The sequence below is a fragment of the Ixodes scapularis genome, unplaced genomic scaffold (genome assembly GCF_016920785.2).
Source record: "Ixodes scapularis isolate PalLabHiFi unplaced genomic scaffold, ASM1692078v2 PGA_scaffold8__174_contigs__length_109621045, whole genome shotgun sequence".
Classification (NCBI taxonomy): Eukaryota; Metazoa; Arthropoda; class Arachnida; order Ixodida; family Ixodidae; genus Ixodes; species Ixodes scapularis.
Window position 1 is genome coordinate 66851153 of NW_024609883.1, and position 21199 is coordinate 66872351.

The window sequence follows — 21199 nt, forward strand, 5'->3', positions numbered from 1 at the left end:
AAATATTTTATTAAATAGTTATGTGTTGCAATTTTTTTTTACCGCAGAAATAAAGGCGTAGTGCAATGGTTTTAAAGGGATACGGAATCGAAACTTGAAATATAGAGAAAACATCAAGAAATGAGTTCAATATGATCAGCTAAGCCTGTAATGAATAATCGCACGGTCGTATTTTGAGCAGATGGCTATATTTTATGCTCTAAATGCCGCGATTTTGGCGAGCGCTTCAAAATCAGCCATGGAGGAGCGCGATGCATCTCGGGAGATCCGGCAGACATCTTGACGTCATCATGCCTCGGACGACCAAGCGTACTGTAGTGACGAGTTTTGCCACTTGGAGGCGTCAACGCGTTACAATCTCGCTTTGTCGAAGTACCCAAGGGCTGTAGATATCGCGGGGCCAGCACGCGCACCAAACCTGAGAACAACCGAAGCACGCGTTTGCACGTCGCGCGAGAGCTGAAACCAAGGTGGCTCACTTCGTTTTGGCTCTTTCCACCAAGACGCCTTGGTATCGCGTTCAGGCCTAGGCAATCTATACCAGTGAGCGGACATACCGCTGCGGCGCTGCTTTCAGAGGCATGTTGTCGTCACGACATTCCATTGAAGCTTCATAACCAACTACCAGGTGGTTTTTGATTATTGTTTAATTCACTTTAAAATATGTTGTCTTGCGTTTTCTAGTGCAATATTTATGTTTCTGTGGTTGTGCTGCTACCTGCGTCGTGTTGAAACAAAGAAATGAGCTCCAGAATTTGGTTTCCGTACCCCTTTAATGTTAATACAACTTGCGGTTTGTATCTTTTTATATCGTTCGTCTAGGCGCAAGTGACATGAAATGTGGCACCTTGCCCCGAAAAACTGCTATTTCGCTGCGTAATCGCAAAGGAAGAAAAAATAATTATTTGCCGATCTGCAGCCGCGTGTGGCGGTTACGGGAACTAGGGTGAAATGTCTCTGGGGACACGCGAAGTCAACAAAACCTGTCCCCCTCCGCTGCTACATTCGCCGTCAGCCCCGTGGCGAAACCGTCTTTTGTGTCGATCGCTCACTCCGACCTTCGGAGATGCCAATCCTTGAAAGGTCGATAATCGCGAAAGAAGTGGTTGGGAGATCTGAAAAAGAGAACCCAAAGGAAAACCAGGTGTTCCCCCGGAGTACATCACTCGAAAGACGACGTGAGAGTTGAGAGGCGCTTTGACCTTCGATTTGTTTCATTTTTTTAGTAAAAACAGCGTGCGCCAGAAAATATGGTTTTCTATTCTTTGTTCCACAGGTGAGGCAGATTATTTCGCGCAGTTAGTTGACCAAATTCAGGAGGTCGTTGCGTCGCCTCTTTAAACTGTGCATCACCGAACGCTTATTCTCCCCCCAAATCTAGAGCTAGTGTTCCGAACCACTTGCCAAATATTCAGAACGAACCGTAATCGCGCTTAAAAGTTGGAAGGGATTTTCTGAAAATTTCAATAAGAAAATGGAACCCGGTTTTGATAACTGGCACCATTTTTCCATTACGAATTTCAGAAAATTTCAATAAGAAAATGGGACCCGGTTTTGATAACTGGCACCATTTTCCCATTTAGAATTTCAGAAAATTGCTTACAAAATTTTAATAAGCTAGCGGTTAGTTATGAAATGTAGCATCCGGTTCCGACCACTAGCAATACATTTCGGCAGAAAATAGCGTTCGACAAAACATAATTTACTTTTGCAATAATTTTTTTTTTTGGGGGGGGGGGGGGAGGGGGATTAAGGGCAAACACAAATATCCAAATACACATAAGCGACTTGTGTAAGACCGAAAAAGTCCGCCCGGTCCTGGTACCAAACCAGGGACTCCTCCACTGGAAATGCAGAGGACCCTGGTTCAATACAGTAAACCCCCGTTAACTCGAACACGGATATCTCGAAAGATCGGTTACGTTGAAACTTTTGTGCGTTGCGAAATGAATCGCCATTGGCACCATGTATTTTGACATCGCTTATCTCGAAAAGTATCCCGGACGGGCATCGGATATCTCGAAACTTCGCTTGCAAAAATAAAAAAAATATTCCTGAAAGGACACTGAGGCCGAAGGAGAAAGTTTATCTGCATCGCGAACGAAGCGATCGCGGCCTAAAAATAACGCTAACAAAGAGAGAGAGAGAGAGAGAGAGGGTCTTCGGAGAAAAATAAAGAAAAGGAGGAAGTGCCGGAGAAAAATAAACAAAAGAAGGAAGCGCGGGAGAAAAATAAACAAAGAAGGAAGCGCCGCGAACGCGTTCCGGGTGCACAGAACGCGACGAGCGTTCAAGGACGTTTGTTTTCTTGCTTTTTGCTTTCTCGTGCTGGCTTGTGGCGTTCTATCGTCACTCCCGATCTCGTGGTCGCCGTTGGCCGTAGTCGCCACGCCGCCAAGCCGTTGTCGCGTCGCCTTCGTTCAACCCCGTCCACATGGATGACGGCGGCGCTCTTTGAGGAAGATGTGCGTGCGCTGGACCGCTGGACGCTTGTTTCTAATTCATTTTTTCTCGTTTTAGTAAGTGATTTCTTGCTTAAAACGAAGCTGTGATTGATACGATTATCGGAAGCGCTAGATTTTCGAAATCCGCGGTCGGTACTTCGGAAATTTCCGTACTCCGCTTATCTCGAAATTTCGCTTATCTCGAAATTTTTCCCGGTTTTTATGACTTCGAGTTAACGGGGGTTACTGTACCAGGACGAGGCGGAATTTTCCGGTCGCGCACCAGTCACCTAGCTGTGTTTAGAGATTTGTGTTTGTCTTTATTCCTCCTTGTTCCCCTTGTTGCGACCGAGGAGTTCCCCAGGCAGCCTCAGGCAGGGCCAGGCGAGGACAGGAACCGCAGGCCGATTCCAGGCAGGGACATCAGGAGACGGGAGGGTGTCTCGCGATAAACTCTGTTTTAATACATATGTACAGAAGTTTCTTGTTCGTCGGAGAGCACACCTTGCGGCCTCTCGTTTGCTCTTTTTATACAGTTGCTGTTGATGTTCCAGCGGTTGGCAGCCAATGGTGGCCGAACTGCCAACGAACGTCATGTTCAGGCCCCGCCCCCGACTCATCCTCTCGAGCGCGCACACACATACACGCACACACTGCAGCGTCGGACGGGCTTCCCAATCCGGCGCCGGGGCATTCTTGACCTCGATAAGCCGCGCCAGGAGTTCAATTCAATTCAATTCAATGTTTATTTACCATTTTTTACAATGGCGGGGGCTGGGAAAAAAAGCTGTATGGACAGCTTGACGAGTTCCCAGCACCACAAAAGTTTCAGCAGCAGCGGCAATGCGAGTTCACACACAGCGTATACATATTAAAAAGAAGAAAAAAAATATAAAAAGTTATACAATATTAGCTAATGCAGAGAAAAGTGAATTTAAAACCAAAAAACAAGCAACAAAGCAAGTACAATGCAAATGCAACTCAAGTGTAACCATATCACTCGCAACACAAAAAATAAGACCGCAATTCTTTGGGTGAAAGAGTAGTTATGTCTATGTGCTTTAGGGTTAGCATATTTAGCAACTTCGGGAGAGTTATTTTGATTCTCTGAAGACCATAGTTAGAGCGGGAGTTTTCAATGAACCAAGGTTCAGAACTACGAGTTGGATAATTTGAGCTTTTTTTCCTTTAGGGACGCTAGAGAAATGAAACAGTCTCTATTTTTACTGCATTCTATTTTATTTTTCATGCATAACTTAAAGTTGTAAAGTGTGAAGATTTTCATGACATTTAGATTGCGAAAAAGGGATTCTGTGTGAAAGTCATAGCCGACATTGCAAATTATTCTTAGAGCTTTTTTTTTGCAAGAGATGTAGTTGGTGACGAAGGGTCCGCTGTCAGCTCGTGAGACGTTGACCGTGATGGAGATGATCCCCTCATTATGCGGCGTCGTGGCTCGGGAAAGGTTTAGCGGGATAATCCGCAAGTGGCGCCGGACGAAAACTTGAGCCGAGCGTACTCGGCCGGAAGTCCCGCCGCCGGCGTCGTCCCCCGGAATCCTCTCCCGGTAGGGCAGCTGGTTCATGGATCGACTGACCCCCGCAGCCAGAGAGAAGAGTCCGGCTCAGCTCCGCTCCCAGGTGTGGCGGCGTCCACGCGGCGCCGGGCGACGTGTTCTGTCATAGCCTCCTCTATACCCCCTGGGCAGTGTACCTAGGGCGCGCCACCGTCGGTTGATCGCCAGCGCCACCGTGGCCAAATGCCGTATTACTGAGAAGGCTTAAATCGGCGACACGGCCGGTATCACGTGAAAGATGCCACCCGTTATTTTATTTTGCGGATTCAAACCAATTCAAGATATCGGCAACTTTTATCGCGACCAGGCATTAGAAAAGGGGAAGAGGTTGTTCCAGAACAACCACGTGTATGGCGCGCGGGAAGAGAACGGCACGGACATCGCGGCCAAGTGCCATTCCCAGCAGGGAAAACACGTGTACGACGTAACACTCCAGGTGAGTGCAAGCAATGAGGAGTAGATATATTATCGAGATTTACATGGACAAAAGGGTGATTTATTAATGTTTTCCTTGCACAGCTAATCCAAGACTCGCGAAAGGTCGTCGCCGGGTCCTGCACTTGCCGGTACGGTGTCCTCGGCGAGTGCAAGCACAGCGCCGCTGTAGTGCACTACATCAACACGCACGAGGTCAGCGCTTGCACTAGCGTGCCCCAAGCGTGGGGCAAGCCTTCAAAGAGGCCGAAATTAAGTAACAAGGCGTCGATCGGGGACCTTTTTGGAGGTAGGAGTATATCGGTTCACGAGCATGCTGCAGCACCGTTATGTGGCGTTGACGTTCACGAGTCGCAAAAGCTAGTGTCAAGTCGTACACGTTATCGTGCAAGTTACTGCTAGGTTGGCGATTGGGCCGCCCCTAACGGAATACCAGACACCAGCGATACAATGTATCCACGGAGCACTGTTTTGAGCTTATGCACATGTTTTATTTTGGGTGCTGTTCAACAGAAAAAAATAAAAGTATTGCACAGGATCCGAGTATCTAGCCTAGTCCCGCACGTCACGGAGAATTACAGCCTCCTTGTTAAGCATAACTATCAATATCATTGGTTTTACTTTTAGATTATACCTGTGAAGTGACTCCCGAGTTAGATATATGTAAAAATTACAGTGCACAACAGACAAGGAGAGAAACGAAACATAGGTGTTGTGTGTCAAGTTTCTTGTGTGCTGCACTTTTCACTATGTCGTCTTAGCAACTAGCCCTACCTAGCACCCTTCTGCAAGCTAAACAGCTATGATGGTTTCCAAGCATGGGCAAGCAAACATCAACTATTACCCCAAATTGATTAATATCTTGCTGACGCAAACTGCAATTTTCCCCCAAACCCTGCATGCAATCTGGACGTATTAACCTTTTTTTTTTTAATTATCTACAACCTTGTATTTATGAGTTGTTAATGGCGTGCAATGTTAATTTCACAGGCAACCGAAGCAACTTCGTAGGAAAACAAGAGCCACGAGAGGTGCTGCCACGCTACATCATTGACCATTTCCCAGACATTGACACCCCATTTACGGACATTCTGCGATTGACAGGACAGAATCAAGTAGAGCTGGAGTGTGCCCAGCTCTTAGAAGACGTTGTAAATGATGCGGTCACCATTGTGAGGAAGTCTGAAGTGGAAGTGGTGCTGCAACATCTAACGCATCAGGCTTCGGACGGAGAGGCACTGAAGTACCGTCAAGATCAACTCACAGACCCCGAGAAAGCATTCTTTCAAAAAAGAGTGGCTTCTCGTGATGTACTCGGAATCTGCATGGCAACGATGGCACAGTCCAAGTGTGCACAGTGAGATCTTTTACCTCCTCAGAGGTCAGGGTGCATGTTGGCACCTATCTGGGGTGCTTTCGAGAGGCCCAGCTTTGTAGTGAGGTTTCATGCGAAACTGTACTCTTGAAGTGGTGAAACCGCAGTATTGATAATGCAATTTCAAAAGGTCTGAAGGATCTGCTCTTTCCACTAGCAAATTATTGCCCAAAATCTGCACTGTCTGTTTGCTTTGGAGTTTTTTGTTTTTTTTCCTCGACTTTCTTGCCTTGGCCTGCATGTGCCTGGTGCTGAAGATTACTCTATTAACACTACTTTTCAGAAGAGCTGTAAACTCCGTTCCTCAGATTAAATTCATGTTCTCGATACCAACAGGTGGTACCAAGAGCGCAAGGTGCGGATTTCGAGCACAATGGCACATACCATCCTCCGGACCAGGAAGACTCCACAGGATCTTGTTGCGAGCTTGATGAACACCACAAGCTTTTCAAGCGACGCAACGACTTATGGTATTATTTAGGGAGTGTTCACAATATATGCTAATACCAATTTCAATTACACAGGCTTGCAGACTGAACCAAAAGCACGGCGACGGTTCGAAGAAAAGTTTGGAGCACATATCGTGGAGGTGCGTTATTCAAATACCCTAAATAAATTTTTAGTTGCGGTGAAACCGGTCCACAGTTCAAAAGATGACAAGACTAATGTTTGACACACCCACACATTAGTGCATTGCATTGTTTTCTTATCATAGAAACCAGTATTGCCCTCCACATACACATTCTAAAACACACAAAGTTCTCACTGCATCTTCTCAGTTGCAGGCACTATGTTGCCAAGGCGAACATAGTGCTTGCAGCATTTTCAAAGCTACTTGCACGAGTGCATGGCATTGCTTGGCAACTCCTTTGCATGTGAGAATGAGACAAGGCAAAGTGAGGTGCTCGCACAACGGTGCGACCCTAAAGCAATGTGGAAACTAATTGCTTCGACAGTATCCCCCAGAAGAATTCACGCCGAGTGCAGTGGTTGAAGTGGACAGGTGTAGCCATGTTACGAAATGGTGTGCTAGGAGGTCTACTTTCCACAGCATTATTTCACTTTCATTTCAGGTGGGCCTGCTTGTGCATCAAGAGAGGTCTTGGCTTTGCGGCAGTGCTGACGGAGTGTTTCAGCAAGATGGAGAAACAGTCCTTCTGGAAATCAAGTGCCCCAGCTCGATAAAAGGGCAACCGGTCGTTGACGCCAATAACAGGAAGACATTCACCAGCTGCCTGGTGTACATTAATGACAAGTTGTGCCTGAAACCATCGCACAACTACTACACACAAGTGCAAGTGTTGATGTTTGTGCTGGATTTACAATCTTGTTATTTTTATGTCTACACATGTGATAAGCATGATGCCACTGTGCTCGTTCCCAGGAATGACAAGTTTTTGAACAATGAGATCCCTTCTCTGGAATGGTTTTATTTCAGCTGGTACCTGCCAGCCCTTGCGCAAAAGTACCAGATCTAAGCACATCAGTAAGAGTGACAAAAAAGACAAAAAATAAAGTACTGCATTCAATTCACTGCAGACAGCATGAGTTGCAACAGTGTTCCATGCTTCTTTTGCATACTTGCCAGTTTTTTTAGGAATTGGTGGTTTAAAACGAGGCTGAAATGTGAAGCAGAGTGCACAAAATATAATCCTACAATCGAAATGTTTACTTCTGCACTGAGGTGTGTGATTTCATTTGCCGCTGCTTCGTTCTCAATGACAAACACAATGGTACTCATAAAACTTGCTCGGATTTCACACTTTCATTATACAATAGAACCCCAAGGACATGGAAAATACACTCAAAGCTATCAACCATCTTTACATCTAATAAAAAAGCTACAAACATCTTTTACAACAGGAGATGACCTACATACAGGAACGCTTAAAGGGAAGATGGGGCACTTTTATGTTCGAAAAAAAAAAAACGCTTGAATTGTGTTCATTTGGCTTTTAGTATAAGAGATATCACAATTATATTTCAATGCGATGCGCCCGAGAGCCATACGAGCAATTTCTAAATAGGGCTGAAGCCCCGCCTCCCTAGCCTTGGGCAGCCAAAAGATCCGTCGATGACGTCACATAGAGCGATTGTCTTTCGCCTTTTCCCCCCGTTTAACAATACTTGCGCAGCAAATGGTTTGGGTTTACGGGGTAAAAATACACTAGAAATCACTTCTAACTAATTTTTTTTCAAGAAGCTCCATAACTTCCCTTTAAAGGGGCCCTGCAATCATATTTCAGCGTCTACCTTTTTTGCAGTTTCCACGTCTTTCGGGGTTCGGGCAAGCCAGCGGGCACGGAGAGAGTAACTAAATATCAGTGCATCATATTTTAACCGGACGACGCAGAAACCTCCCGCGGTACCGAAAGCGCGCGACATGCGACGTCTTAGGTCCTGGGCTTACTACTGGTCAGAGCCGCTAAAAGCTTCTTTTTAGTCGAAATACAAAATATAAGTGGCGCGAACCATTTCAATTATTTATAAAAGTAGTTTTTGTTCAGTATTTTAGAGCACGAAAGAAACAAATGCAGTTTATAAAGTACGGAAACAAGAAATGACCCGTCGACATAGTGGGATCGGGCGCCGACACGGAAAGGTCCCGGATGTACGCGGCGGCGCTGCAGTCGTTTACAGACTGGAGAATCCTACCGGCTCTGAGCGTTCCAAAGGCCTTCGGCGAGCAGCTGTGTTTTGCGGTTTGGTCGTTTCGCGGTATGCCAGCGCGGAGTGGCTCCCATTCTGAACTGATCTTTACCCTGTGTTTGCCGTTGTTTGTGGCCAATGAAGTGTCATGCCGAAATAGTATTTAATCGCGCAGCAAATGCAAGGAGAGCCGCTCTGGCTGCCCGCTGCATACAGCCTATCCAGAACATGATTTAGTGGCGCCCTCTCGCGCCGGTGACACAAAGTGCAGCAGTCGTGAGCGCTCGCGATAAGCCCACTACCCCTCCTCTAGTTCACGGCCGCTCTAGCAACCAAGGACGTCACGAGGGAGGTTATTTTTTGCTTGTTTTTGTAATTCTAATTTGCCTATAACTTCTAAAATAAAGCGATAAAAGTTTCACTAAGTTATTACGTCCAGTGCGATCAGGTTCGGTGCAAACTAAAACCAGTAAAAAAGTCCTTGCAGGGCCCCTTCAAGACAGTCACTGGCAGAGAACTCGTCTGCGAATAAAGAGCCTACCAACGAGCTTGAGTAAACTGACAGCGGTAAACCATAGGCCAAAAATGGCACCCCCCCCCCCCCCCGGTTGCCGCCATCCTGACCGTTTGCCACATTAGTGATCACGTGACTTTAAGATGGCTGCGCCCATAGGTGCACCAGATCAGATTGGCCAGATTACAATAAGCAGGGCCGCAGTCCAAAATTTACTTGATCTCGCTCTAGGGTAAATGTTCTGTACCTTGGCGTTCGAAAACCTACCCGCGTCCAGTTGCTCTATCAGTCTTGTCACGTGACATGACCCACCGGAATAATGCGGATCCATTCAAGTAAGATTCGAACGCAGCCTCAGAGGTCCCCTCTGCTTACCGTGATCTGGCCAATCTGACCTGGCCCACCTCTGGGCGCAGCCATCTTAGTTTCACGTGATCACTAATGTGGCAATTGGGTAAGATGGCGGCAACCAGGGGGGGGGGGGGGGGTGGTGCCATTTCCATTGTAGGCCCTGGGTTGCGGTCTACCGCTCTAAGTGATACTCAAGCTCGTTGGAGCCTACGCTGGTACCCAGGAAGAGTCGACCCCCATACGAGAAATTGGAGCCACATACCAAGCCTTGCCATTCGTCTGAATGGGCCTACACATACTGCCGCTTATTCCTGTGGCTTGATGATGGCAGGTTGCAAATTTGCCAGCACACAGCACATGTGGAAAACATCATCCATCAGGGGGATCAGAGTAATGGGCACCGTTGTCCTGAGGATATTGTATATCTTAATTCGCTGTATCATACGCTCCATGTGAATTCGGACCTGGGCAATGTCATAAGTGTCGCGCACTTCTTGCTCACTAAACTGTCCATTCCCCGATAAAAAAGGCGGCATCACGAGCACCGCATCGGTGTCTGCCAGACCTGCCCTGATGCCCGGAAAACCTTTGTCAGCCAGAATTACGTCTCCCGGCTGCACAATGTTTAAGAACCCAGAGTCCACCGTAACATGGATGTCGGAGCATCGGCCTCCGTATGCCTTCGAACGGAAACAAATAGCCCCATTAGGGGTTACAGCGACCAGAAACTTAAGAGTGTAGCCACTCTTGTAGCTCGAGTACAGCACGCGCTGCTGGCCAACACTACTTGGCTCCTCTGTTCTTACTTCGGTGCAATCAATGATCATTTTGCATTCAGGGTAGTTGACTTTAAAACACTCTGGCAACGTAGCTCGAATAATGCTAGAGGGAGGCCGAAAAATCCACCTCGCTGTCGCAGCAGTCAACGTTGTCAGCACAGCTCGGAAGTGGCGCGATGCTGTAGTTCTATCGACACTAAAAATCACACCAAGAGCAGTGTAGCTCAACCCAAGCTTCATTTTCATGAGAAAGAGGAGCAGCCGGTTCCCCAGCGTTACATCACAGCTCCGCTCGGTGACAAGGGGCAACATGCTCAAAAACAAAGCAAATACACTCATGCTTACATTGCAAATGCCTTGTAATGCATCCTCCGAATGTCGGATGCTCTCGTAACCTCCGAAGAAACTGGTCCTCTCGCTTGGACCTGAATACTTTGAAGACAACTCTGGCTGGTGCTGTGTCCCAAAGTCGCAGACCTCGCGATGTGTGATCTGTGTGCAACCAGCGCCGCCTTCGAGGGAGCACGTGAAGTCTGTGAAGCCTCGACTGCAAGTACCGAGTTCATCGGTCTGTATCTCCTGAAAAAGCATTTCCCATCTTGAACATTCAGCGAGGCCAGCCATGAAACATGAATTTGTTGGAGTGCTGAAAGACCGCGGCTCTAAGGGAGTTAATTAAGGCACTGGATGCACTGCAGCGTGCCTCACAATCCCCAGTCTCATTTCTATCAGCCAAAGAATTAGCCTTTCCGTGATTGACAATGTGTAGCTGTAACTAGCATTGCAGATTTCCTGACCCCAACTGGCAACTGTACAGGTCAGTCAGCACATATTTTTTCATTATCCGACTAGCTCGGCTTTTGATATGCATATCTATAGTGAATGACATGTCAACTGGTTTTCTGATACTTTCCAGATTTCCATTTTCAAATTATCACTTCCCAGCAAAGATTCAACAAAAACAACTGGTTTGGTTTTTGGTACGGTTATTGCAAAACTAAGAGATTGATTCCTGTACGGCTTTGTGGAGAGCTGGTTATCTTAGCTCGCGTCACCAGTTTAGCATTCTCCTGATTTATGTATTCCGGTTAGTGTCAAATACCTCACTCAAACCACAGTAAACTTATTTACTTCGTTAATATTGGCCAATTTTATTTCGAGTGATCCATTCGACGACGCAGAAAACAGTGACACTTCCTATGATCACAAAAATCATTCAAGCAAAAGCGAAATAAGTGTTGAAAGCACGAGCCAGCTTTTTTTTAAAAATGCACGGTGTTCTTTAATTTTTGATTGGCTTACAATCGAGGATATATTTTTATTATTTTTCTACCTTTTGGGATGGGCATAAAATCAATGCCGGCTTAGACTCAAGTAAATACGGTACCAAAATGTAATCAATTTCATAGTACTGCTTTAACTGTAACAGAAATCAAACGGCTAGTTTTTTGGCTTGAGTCTGCTTTTCAGCTTCTGATGCACCTTGCTGCAATCAAAAGATGGGGGGGAAAAGACATAATAACTACCAACTCGCCACTGAACACTTCTCTCGAAGTTCTACAGCTTCACACAGCAGCTCCAACCCCCGTTGTGGGCTTCCACTGGAATCTGAATCATGCTCAGAAGGCACTGGGCTGGTACCACCTGTAGATGGTAGTCCTGAAGAACCTGCAGCTGAGGCACCTGAACATGCTGATCGCTCCTGCCACCTGCAAACAAGTATGCACAATCAAATACATATCTGCTAATCTTGCACTATACACTTCCTATCAGAATATCGAGAATCGCAGGTGTCATGTCATATGTTCAATGTCATAAGAGGACGAAATAAATGTCATGAACTCCCAGTTGGGGCGAAAAGGTTCCATTTCATTGCATGTGCCCGAGCCACACAAGGTACACACTGAGTGCGACATTGTCATCTTTGGTGTGTCACTAGAGCGATTTGAGAAGTGGTTTGCAGAGAAGTTGTTGCCAAACATCAAGGCCAGGAGTGTGATAGTAATGGACAATGCTTCATGTCACTCATAGTAATGGACAATGCTTCATATCACTCTGTCAAACTTCGTGCCCCTCCAAGCAGCAACGAGAAATAGGAATGACAATGTGCTGCCGTCTCGTTCTGTATCTACTTTCTTTCGTCAGCTGAAGGACCTGCGACTTAAGAAATAGGAACAACAATGTGTTTGCTGTCGCACTCCGTGTCTACTCTCCCTCGTCTGCCGCAGGACCTGCGACTCGAGAAACAGCCACGACGACGTGGTGCCGTCCCGTTCTGTGTCTACTCTGTCGTCTGCTGAAGGCCTGCGACTCAAGAAATAGGAACAACAATGTGCTGCCGTCCCGTTCTGTATCTACTTTCTTTCGTCAGCTGAAGGACCTGCAACTCAAGAAATAGGAACAACAATGTGCTGCCGTCGCACTCCGTGTCTACTCTCCCTCGTCTGCCGCAGGACCTGCGACTCAAGAAACAGCCACGACGACGTGCTGCCGTCCCGTTCTGTGTCTACTCTGTCGTCTGCTGAAGGGCCTGCGACTCAAGACATAGGAATGACAATGTGCTGCCGCCCCGTTCTGTGTCTACTCTCTGTCGTCTGCTGATGGACCTGCAACTCGAGAAATAGGAACGACAATGTGCTGCCGTCCTGTTCTGTATCTACTTTCCTTCGTCTGCTGATGGACCTGCGACTCGAGAAACAGCCACGACAATGTGCTACCGTCCCGTTCTGTGTCTACTCTATGTCGTCTGCTGAAGGACCTGCAACTCAAGAAATTGGAACGACAATGTGCTGCCATCGCAATCCGTGTCTACACTCCCTCATCTGCTGAAGGACCTGCGAGTCGAGAAAGAGAAACGACAATGTGCTGCCGTCGCACTCCATGTCTACTCTCCCTCATCTGCCGAAGGACCTGCGACTCGAGAAACAGACACGACGTGCTGCCGTCCCATTCTGTGTCATCTGCTGAAGGACGAAAAAACCGAGACGACGACATATTGCCGTCGTTTCTGTTTTTGAATGTCGTGAAAGTAAGACAACACCCGCACCTCTGTGCAGTGAATTCATGAATGTGACATTGACTGTTGTTTTGCCCACCATACTCACCAGACTTGGCACCGTAGAACCTTCATCAAAACAGCAGCCTTTTCACAGTGACCATACCATCGCACTCTTTATGTGAGTAGTGTGAGGACCAAGACAAATAGCAATTTTTTCTCTATGAATTGGATACATTGGAATATGACCGGTAAGTGCATAACGCTCAAGGAGAACTAAGTAGATTTCTTAAGTGCCATCGACCTCGGGCAACTCCTTCGCAGGTAACATTATTACCTCTCAAACAACCCTCGTAAATATAGCTTCCAACAGTATTAACAGTTGTTGAGCAAGTTTTGTCGCTGGGCATACGAGAGAATCAGACACACGAGAATCTCTCAAGCAGAATCTCTCTCAAACAATCCCCCGTGCTTTTTTTCTTTCTTTTTTTTACAGGGCGCACAGTCGCACGATCTGCTTAGCTTAGATGAGGAAGTAGAATTTAATATCACTACAGCCAGCGAGCACCCATAAAGATGCCGGCGGACACACAAGCCAGTGCACACATACCACCACACACATAGCGAGCAACAAACCAAAGGTGAATAAAGTCAATATTTACCTGCTGAACCTTCCAAGTTGAGCCTCAGGATCCACAGACTTCTTCCGGTACACTTCTGGGAACAGCGTTGGGTAGTAACCAGGGTGGTTCTCGATATTGCTGAGTTCGTTGTTCAGGAAATGAGTTGAGCATATCCTGGAGCTCTCGTTCGGACTCCAGTTTGAACCGTCATCGCTGAAGTAATGAATGCAAGAATTAGCTTCAAACCCAACTGATATCTAGGAGGCAGCAAGGTATGCAGACTATGCTCATTTAAACTGGTGCTTTGTGTGGTTTTCTAGTTTCCCCGTCCCTATTTAATATAACACCCGAGTCAAATTGGGAATTCAATCGGTAAGGTTGGAATCTCTACTAAACTATATTTTAAAAAGCACTTGGGTTCAGTACACGCAAGAAGGAAGCGTAAAATACCTGGCTGAAAGCTGCTCGAACGAAGATTTCACTGACACGGGCCCGCAACGGTTCGCGAACATTAGAGAATGTGTGGTTCTCTGATCACATTACTGGAATTGAAACAGGTTCTGGCCTCGCGAAGCAGTTCACCAAATGAGCTGATCTCCGCAAAATTTTCACGAAACGCAGTTCCAAGAAATGCTCCGCGAAACATTGGCACAACTGTCCTCAAAACGCAGTTCAAACAAAAATAGTCCGCCGAGAAGACGGCATGTCAACAGCATGAACCTGGCTCTAGGAAGTTCGTCGCATCGAACATAAATGATAAAAACGCCGCGCTTCGACCGTCCTCATTGAAATATCAAATCAAAAAGCACACCTAGCAATGCGTCTCGAGCTCTGCGATTAACACGGAGTACTTACTTTACACGCCTTACGGCATTTATCCATCGCTGGCGGCGTGCTTGTTCCCAGGGCCGCGACGGGAACCTGTGGAGCTTGACACCAGCTAGGCCTTCTCGGTTGTGACAGCCTTTCACGCAACAATACCGAACGCTCGATGCCCTTCGACGCTTGGTCTTCTGCGGAGGCATCCGGGATCGCACGCGACAACTGAAGGCGTATCGAAAGCCAGGGAAACCAGACAACTTTTAAATTAACGCCGAGGAAGCGAGTCTCGACCCACACGATCAGGCACAGCTGCCGAAAGAGCCTTCTCAGTGTTGGAAATATTTTGGACCAGGTGGCGCGACGTGTCACACCAAACTTGATTGCCCTGGCACATCGACGACGGAGCCATAGGGCGCGCGGCCGCAGGAAAAAGGAGAGGAGGAGCGCGCCGAACGGTGACCAATATGGTAGCGCAGAGCAGAAAGGGCAGACCTAGACAGCGAGCGCTTGGGTCGTGAGCGGCCGCTGCCCGAACCACGCTTGTTTTTGTGTTTTCGTCACCGTCGTTTTTGTACTCCGGGAGAAACGGGCGCGGCGATTCGAAAGGGCGCAGGGAGAAACGGGAAAGGGTGGACGTTGAGTTTCTCCTCTCCGCGATAAAGACAAGAAAAGAGAGAGAGAGAGAAAAAAAGATTGTTTCTGCGTTTGGCCGCTCGCTCTTTTGTGGCGCTAGCGGGCAAGGTTCTCTCCGCTCCCGTTTCTCCGCCCCTCCTTTCCCATTTACGGCGGCCGTCTTTTCACGCGACGCGCCAGGCTTTCTCCGTATAGAGGAGGCTATGGTTCTGTCAACAACGGCTCAGACGGCCGGTCGCCGATCCTAAATGCGAAGGTCAAACCCCGCCGGGTGGACAAGAAGGGGAGGCGAAGGAAGGACGTGACCTTCGCCAAGGCCTATCGCAACACCCTTCTCCAGGGATTACCTTCATCATTCTTTTCTAGGTCGCTTGTACCTTTGCATTAATTGCATTATCATAATAACAACTTTGCTTTAGTACACTTCTTACATCACATGCGTAATCATCATCTGCAGGGGCTGTTCACATACATAAAATTACTGTTATCTCGGGGGATGACGGGATGGGGTAGAGCAAAGAGGGAAGAGGAGGAAAATTTTGTGATTGGCTCTCAGAATCACGCGATTCGTAGTAGTGAGAGCTGAGAGAGTTGGTTTTGTTTCATACTTAAAACCAGAGTGCACAGAAAGGGCAGACATCGAGACAAGGGCAGTTATCATTTGGGCCGTTCTCGCTTCGACCGTCTCGTTTGAACTTCATCAAAAGAACCATTCTCAAAACGTCCTTCTCGGTTGGGCCCGCCGCATTTGATCCGTTCTTGTTACATCCTCAAAGAAAAATAAAATAAAATAGGGGCACTTCGAGGTGTTGGTATTATGGCTGGGCCACAGCGTATCCTCGACGAAGCTTCTTCAAGTCCGCCCCACCCTCCTCCCAACGCGCCTTTATGTAAGCGCTCACATACACACGCACGCATACATACTTTAGTCCCGAGGTTTGGCTCCTTTCTACTCTTGACACATGCTACGAAGGTCAGGATCCGCCCTTCGCGTTGTCGGGAAGTGGTAGCAGGCACTGGGCAGTAAAACAGCGAACCGCTGTATTGTGCCCAAGGACTGCAGCGTTGTGCACGCTGCAGTCGTTAAAGTGGACTGCAGCATAAAGTACGAGCCGTCGAAGCCAATCCAGGGCTGAAAACGCACCACGCGCCATTCGGTTCTAGTGCGAACGGGACCAAATGCAAATGGGCCGAAATACGAAGAAAACGCTGTGGATCTTTTGAGAGGGTTCAAACGAGAATGGAGCCAAACGACAAGTTGAACGGACGAGCGCTCGCTCTCAACTGGGGGTTTATTTTCACAAACCGCGAAAAGGTAGTATCATACCAACACCACCTAGGCAGAAGGCCTCCGCACGTGTCATAACAGTCTGATTGATTGAGGCGTGAGATTGGGCACGAGTGCTGCGAAATTTAGCAGGAAATGTAGTGAAAATTTTGTGTGAAATTTAGCGAAAATTTTTTTGGTAAATGTACCGGGAAAATTGACGTCACGTGACCTCAATACCAATTCAGTTTCCCCGCTAAATATAGCAGGGAAACTGTTACCTCCCATAATGCAACCTAAATATATATGGCGGGGAAATTTTTATGCTAAATTTAGCGGGTAAATTTTCCTGCTAAATTTATCGGGAAATTTTTTTAGCTGAATTTAGCAGAAAAATTTTCCCGCTAAATTTAGCGCGGACATTTTCCCACTGAATTTAGCGAACAAATTCACCCCCTAAATTTAGCAGAAAAATTCACCTGCTGTATTTAGCGGGGAATTCAACGTCACGTGACCTCAACACAAATTCAATTTTACCTCTAAATTTGGCGCAAAATTTTTGCTAAATTTCCCTGCTAAATTTAGCGAAGAAATGTTCGGTAAATTTAGCGGGAAATTGAGTGAAAATTTCCAGCTAAATGGGAGGGCAGCAGTCGAGGAGGAGTGGAGGGTACGGATGCGGAGGAGGGGCATACTCTCCCCTCCGTACCCTCCCCTAGTCCTCCTCAGGAGCTGAGATCTAGTTCGGGATTAAAGACAATTGTAAACGTCTTTAATATTTTTTTTTAATTGTGAATTTTTTTTAATATAAATATAATTTTTTTTTATTAGCTTTAAATTTAAAAAGAAAACTCACCTTTCTGCTGGGTTGACAATGGTGTCCTTCCGCTCCCTGATAAGAAATAAAAGGGATTTGGGCTGCGCATGAGCGAAATTTCTGCTCACGGTTTGTGAAAATAAACTTATTGGGAGTGAGATCTTATATATTGTGCTTGTCCCTCTTGTGTTCGTATTTCTTGTGCGCTTCGTATTTAGTCGCTTTCTTACATTACGTCTGGCTGTGACCCCTACCCAGCTCTCTTTCGTGCACCTTTCTCATTGGGGACTCGTTTAGAAACCACGTATCGATCCGTCACCACTGTCTCGCCTTACTACGTATGACCGCATGAAGGAATTCCTACATCTTATTGACATTGAATGATCCTTTCAGTAGATGCTGCATCTGATGCTTGACAGTCATGTTTCACCGACAACCATGCTCAAGACACGCGAATGCTTAACTCTTGTAAGCGTTTCCCAACCAGCCCATTTTGTGAGTTGGGTGAAATCAGTCTCACATTGAAAAGTATATTGGGGGTTCTGTGTAGCGTCACTAAAGTCCATTCATCGGGGCCACCCCTGCAGCTATCTTTACCATAACTTTTCTGGGGCAGCATTTGTGCAGACACGCTGCCAGTGCTGTTACTCAATTTTGTCGGAGTGTAGAAGTTCTGATCATGCTCTCTACTGACTGTAGGCTACGGTTGGCAAGTGCAACGTCGCCAAGCCGGGCACCTTTGATGTCGTCGGCAAAGCCAAGTGGGACGCCTGGAACAAGCTTGGAGACACGTCGCAGGTTGGGTTTGTTGGCTTCGATGATCGGAAGACACTTTAGGTCTTTATTAACTTAGCTCTTGCGTATGTTCTCGTGAAAGCCAGTGTGCAATGCTTTAGAAGGTACGGTTCCCCTCGAAATTATTTTAATCATAAACTTCACTGATTGAACAAATGTATGATGCTGGTGAAGTATAGGGTACTGACATCCCTCACCACTTGACAGTATGCACCCTTGCTTCTGTCTCGCCAAGAAACCTAGAAGAAAAGTGAAAGCCGTTTACAAGTCCCTGTAACACCGAATTAGAGCGCAGCTCTTGAGGAGGAGGAGGGAAGGGTACTGGGGGGGTGAAGTGACCTGGAGGGGGGGTCACGTGACCTTGGGGGGTCACGTGACGATGCCTATGATGTCATCAGTGTCGTCATTGATGACGTCATCAGTGACGATGACAATGCGGACTCCGATGACGTGATCAGCGATGATGACGATGCGGATGTCGGTGACGTCATCAGTGACGTCACTGATGACGTCATCCGTGATGATGACGATGCGGATGCCGGTGACGTCATCAGTGATGATGACGATGACGATGTGGATGCCAGTGAGGTCATCAGTGACGTCACTGATGACGTCATCAGTGATGATGACGATGACGATGCGGATGCCGGTGACGTCATCAGTGACGATGACGTCATCGGGGAGGTCGCGTGACCTCGGGGGGGTGTCACGTGACTTCGGGGAGGGGGGTCACGTGACCTCGGGGGGGGGGGGGGTTACGTGACTTTGGGTGTCACGTGACCTTAGGGGTCATGTGACCTTGGGGGTCACGTGACCTCTGGGGTCACGTGACCTTGGGACGACCTTGGGGGTCGCGTGACCTTGGGGTGCCCTTGGTTACGCCGACGGCGACGCCGACGCCAACGCCGCTCAAGCCGGAACGGGCCCCTAAAGAGCTGCGCTCTAAAAAAAGACGATCGTATCACGTAACTCAGTTCTCTCAATGGAAAGATAGAAAAATGTACAATGCTTTTCAGTTCGCCTTATCACTTTGTTTTGGCTGTGCCAAAACTTCCGAGGCCGAGCTTGCAGAGTGGTCCCCGTCGGGAGCAATTACCCTTTTGCCTTGCCTTTACGTTATTATTAAAAGAATTGTTCATTTAGAAACACAATGAGGTAAACCTACTTTTCAAACTAAATTGCCACTTGGCAAAAAAAGAAAAGGTAGAGGGCAGGAGGATTTTAGGCAATCTTTAAAGGAACAAATGGCAGAACTAAGAAAAGAAAACAGGGTGTAAAGAAAAAAAAAATAAAGAAAAGGAAAGCACACACAATTTGCACAAAAGTTTAGGACATTTTGGATAGACAAGTAATAATTAACCGCTGCTTTTGCGACCCCGTGTCCATCCTTTGAGCGACCTCGGGGAAACGTTTTCAGGACGACGCGCAGATTGAATATGCGGCGATCGTGACAAAGCTTGCCGGAAAGAAGGCATCCGGTTCTGCACAGTACCAGGAGGCGGCGGCAGCGGCGTCATCTGGCGTGGAAGGCCTCGTGACGACGGTTCAAGATGGCGCCTTTATTATCCGCTTCAACAGGCCGAGCAAGAGGAACTCAATTACTTTCGAGGTACTCACCTGGCCGCCATTTTAATCTCCCATCATTTAAAAAAGCTATCTTCAGGCAATGGCCATCGCTGGCGAGGTTTCGCCCAGGGTCATGGCATCGTGTCGCTGTCTCACGTGACGTGATTAAGAAATTCTCCGCCAAGTTTAGTGGGGAAATTTTCTATGGCCTCACATGAGAGTGTGATGTCTGGTGACATTGTGAGATCACTTTGCACCATGACGTCGCACGACTTCTTGGTTGGTGGGCAGTGTGATTATGTGTAGTCAGTGTGTGGCACCTCCGTTGTTATTGCAGTCTATTTGCATTACACAACAAGGCACTTGGAACTTTTTATATAATGTTTAAGCTGCTTTAAGCATTATATAAGGAAGCACTCAACATTCGTGCAGTCGCCGTCGCACGACGCGCATTAAAGTTGCTGAAATTAGATCAGTGCCAATAGAGACGAAAGTTTCCATGTCGATTGAATTGAGCGCACTGCAACAAATGTGGAGTGCACGTTTGTCTGCTTCTTGCACAGGGGTTGGGATGATGTCAGAACGCCGAGCTCTTATTGGCCGATGGAAAGTAATAGTGGGTAAACCTCAAGGCATCTGGCATTGAGGTCTACCGACTATCCTCCCAATCATAGCCAATCAGAGTTCGGCGTCTTTCTGACGTCACCGCAGCTTTGCCGCAAGAAGCAGACGACTGGCTCTCCGAATAGGGACCGCAATACGCCAGAATGCGCACAAGTAAATTATGTTTATTGAATGCTCTCAGTTGTGTAGGAATATGCAAACAAGCTCGTCTTTAGTACTACAGTGTCTCTAACAGAAAGAAATGACATTTGTCTTTTCACCATAGTTGGGTGCTTGACGTTCGCGAGTTTTTCAAGCTCTTACCAACTCGTGTTCGTAAGGTAAGCGATGTCTTCTGCCAGGAGAAGGGGCGACGACTCGGCGACGTCTTCGTGCGAATCAGCTCGATGGTCGGGCGTGTCGTACGGAATAAATCCGAATTGTTTCGGTCGGTAAACGATTTCTCTTTCGAAGCTAGACAGATTCGCCGGTACCGTGAAAAATAGTTCTGAAGAAGAGGTCTCAGGCCCGTCGTCCACCGCCATCGCTTAGTCCGCTTGGTTCAGCCGTCCAGCCCGCTACTCCCGCGATGCGACGCCATGTTGAGGATTCTGCAGAGAATGCATAGAGTTCTTTCCGTTCTCTGTACAGCTTTTTTTCTTTTTTTCAATCAGCGTATTTGCCGCTTTTTAGAACTCACAAAAATGGGCATCATATTTGTTTCTATTTTCAATGTTGAGTGTGTGCCTTCGATGACCCACGACTTTGATTATATTTGGTGTTTGTGTCTAAATTAAAGAGAAGGCACGTGACCACGGGGAAGACAGTGAGCAAGACTGAAACCGGCCAGCTCTCGATTGACGGTTTTCGGGCGGAAAGAAAAATAATTTTGAACCGCGAATTGTTTTCTGGATAGTTAAGCTCTCATGTATCATGTCAAAAAAAAAAAAAAAAA

The 21199-nt window shown here is 47.2% G+C and overlaps 1 protein-coding gene and 1 long non-coding RNA gene across 2 annotated transcripts in view; one reads left to right on the top strand and one right to left on the bottom strand.

The window, feature by feature from the left end:
- Positions 1-21199, top strand: part of LOC8025830 (enoyl-CoA delta isomerase 2) — a 101696-nt gene that overhangs the window by 76583 nt on the left and 3914 nt on the right. Inside the window, exons 3-4 of the mRNA XM_042287015.1 lie at positions 17980-18078; positions 19493-19684. Of these exons, the coding sequence (XP_042142949.1) occupies positions 17980-18078; positions 19493-19684 (291 nt within the window). The remainder of the gene's footprint in view (positions 1-17979; positions 18079-19492; positions 19685-21199) is intronic.
- On the bottom strand, positions 11660-14704 carry LOC115327549. The gene is made up of 3 exons (XR_005715360.3): positions 14597-14704; positions 13781-13954; positions 11660-11832 (listed from the first exon to the last, which is right to left on the bottom strand). It is a non-coding gene; the product is annotated as an uncharacterized LOC115327549 (long non-coding RNA).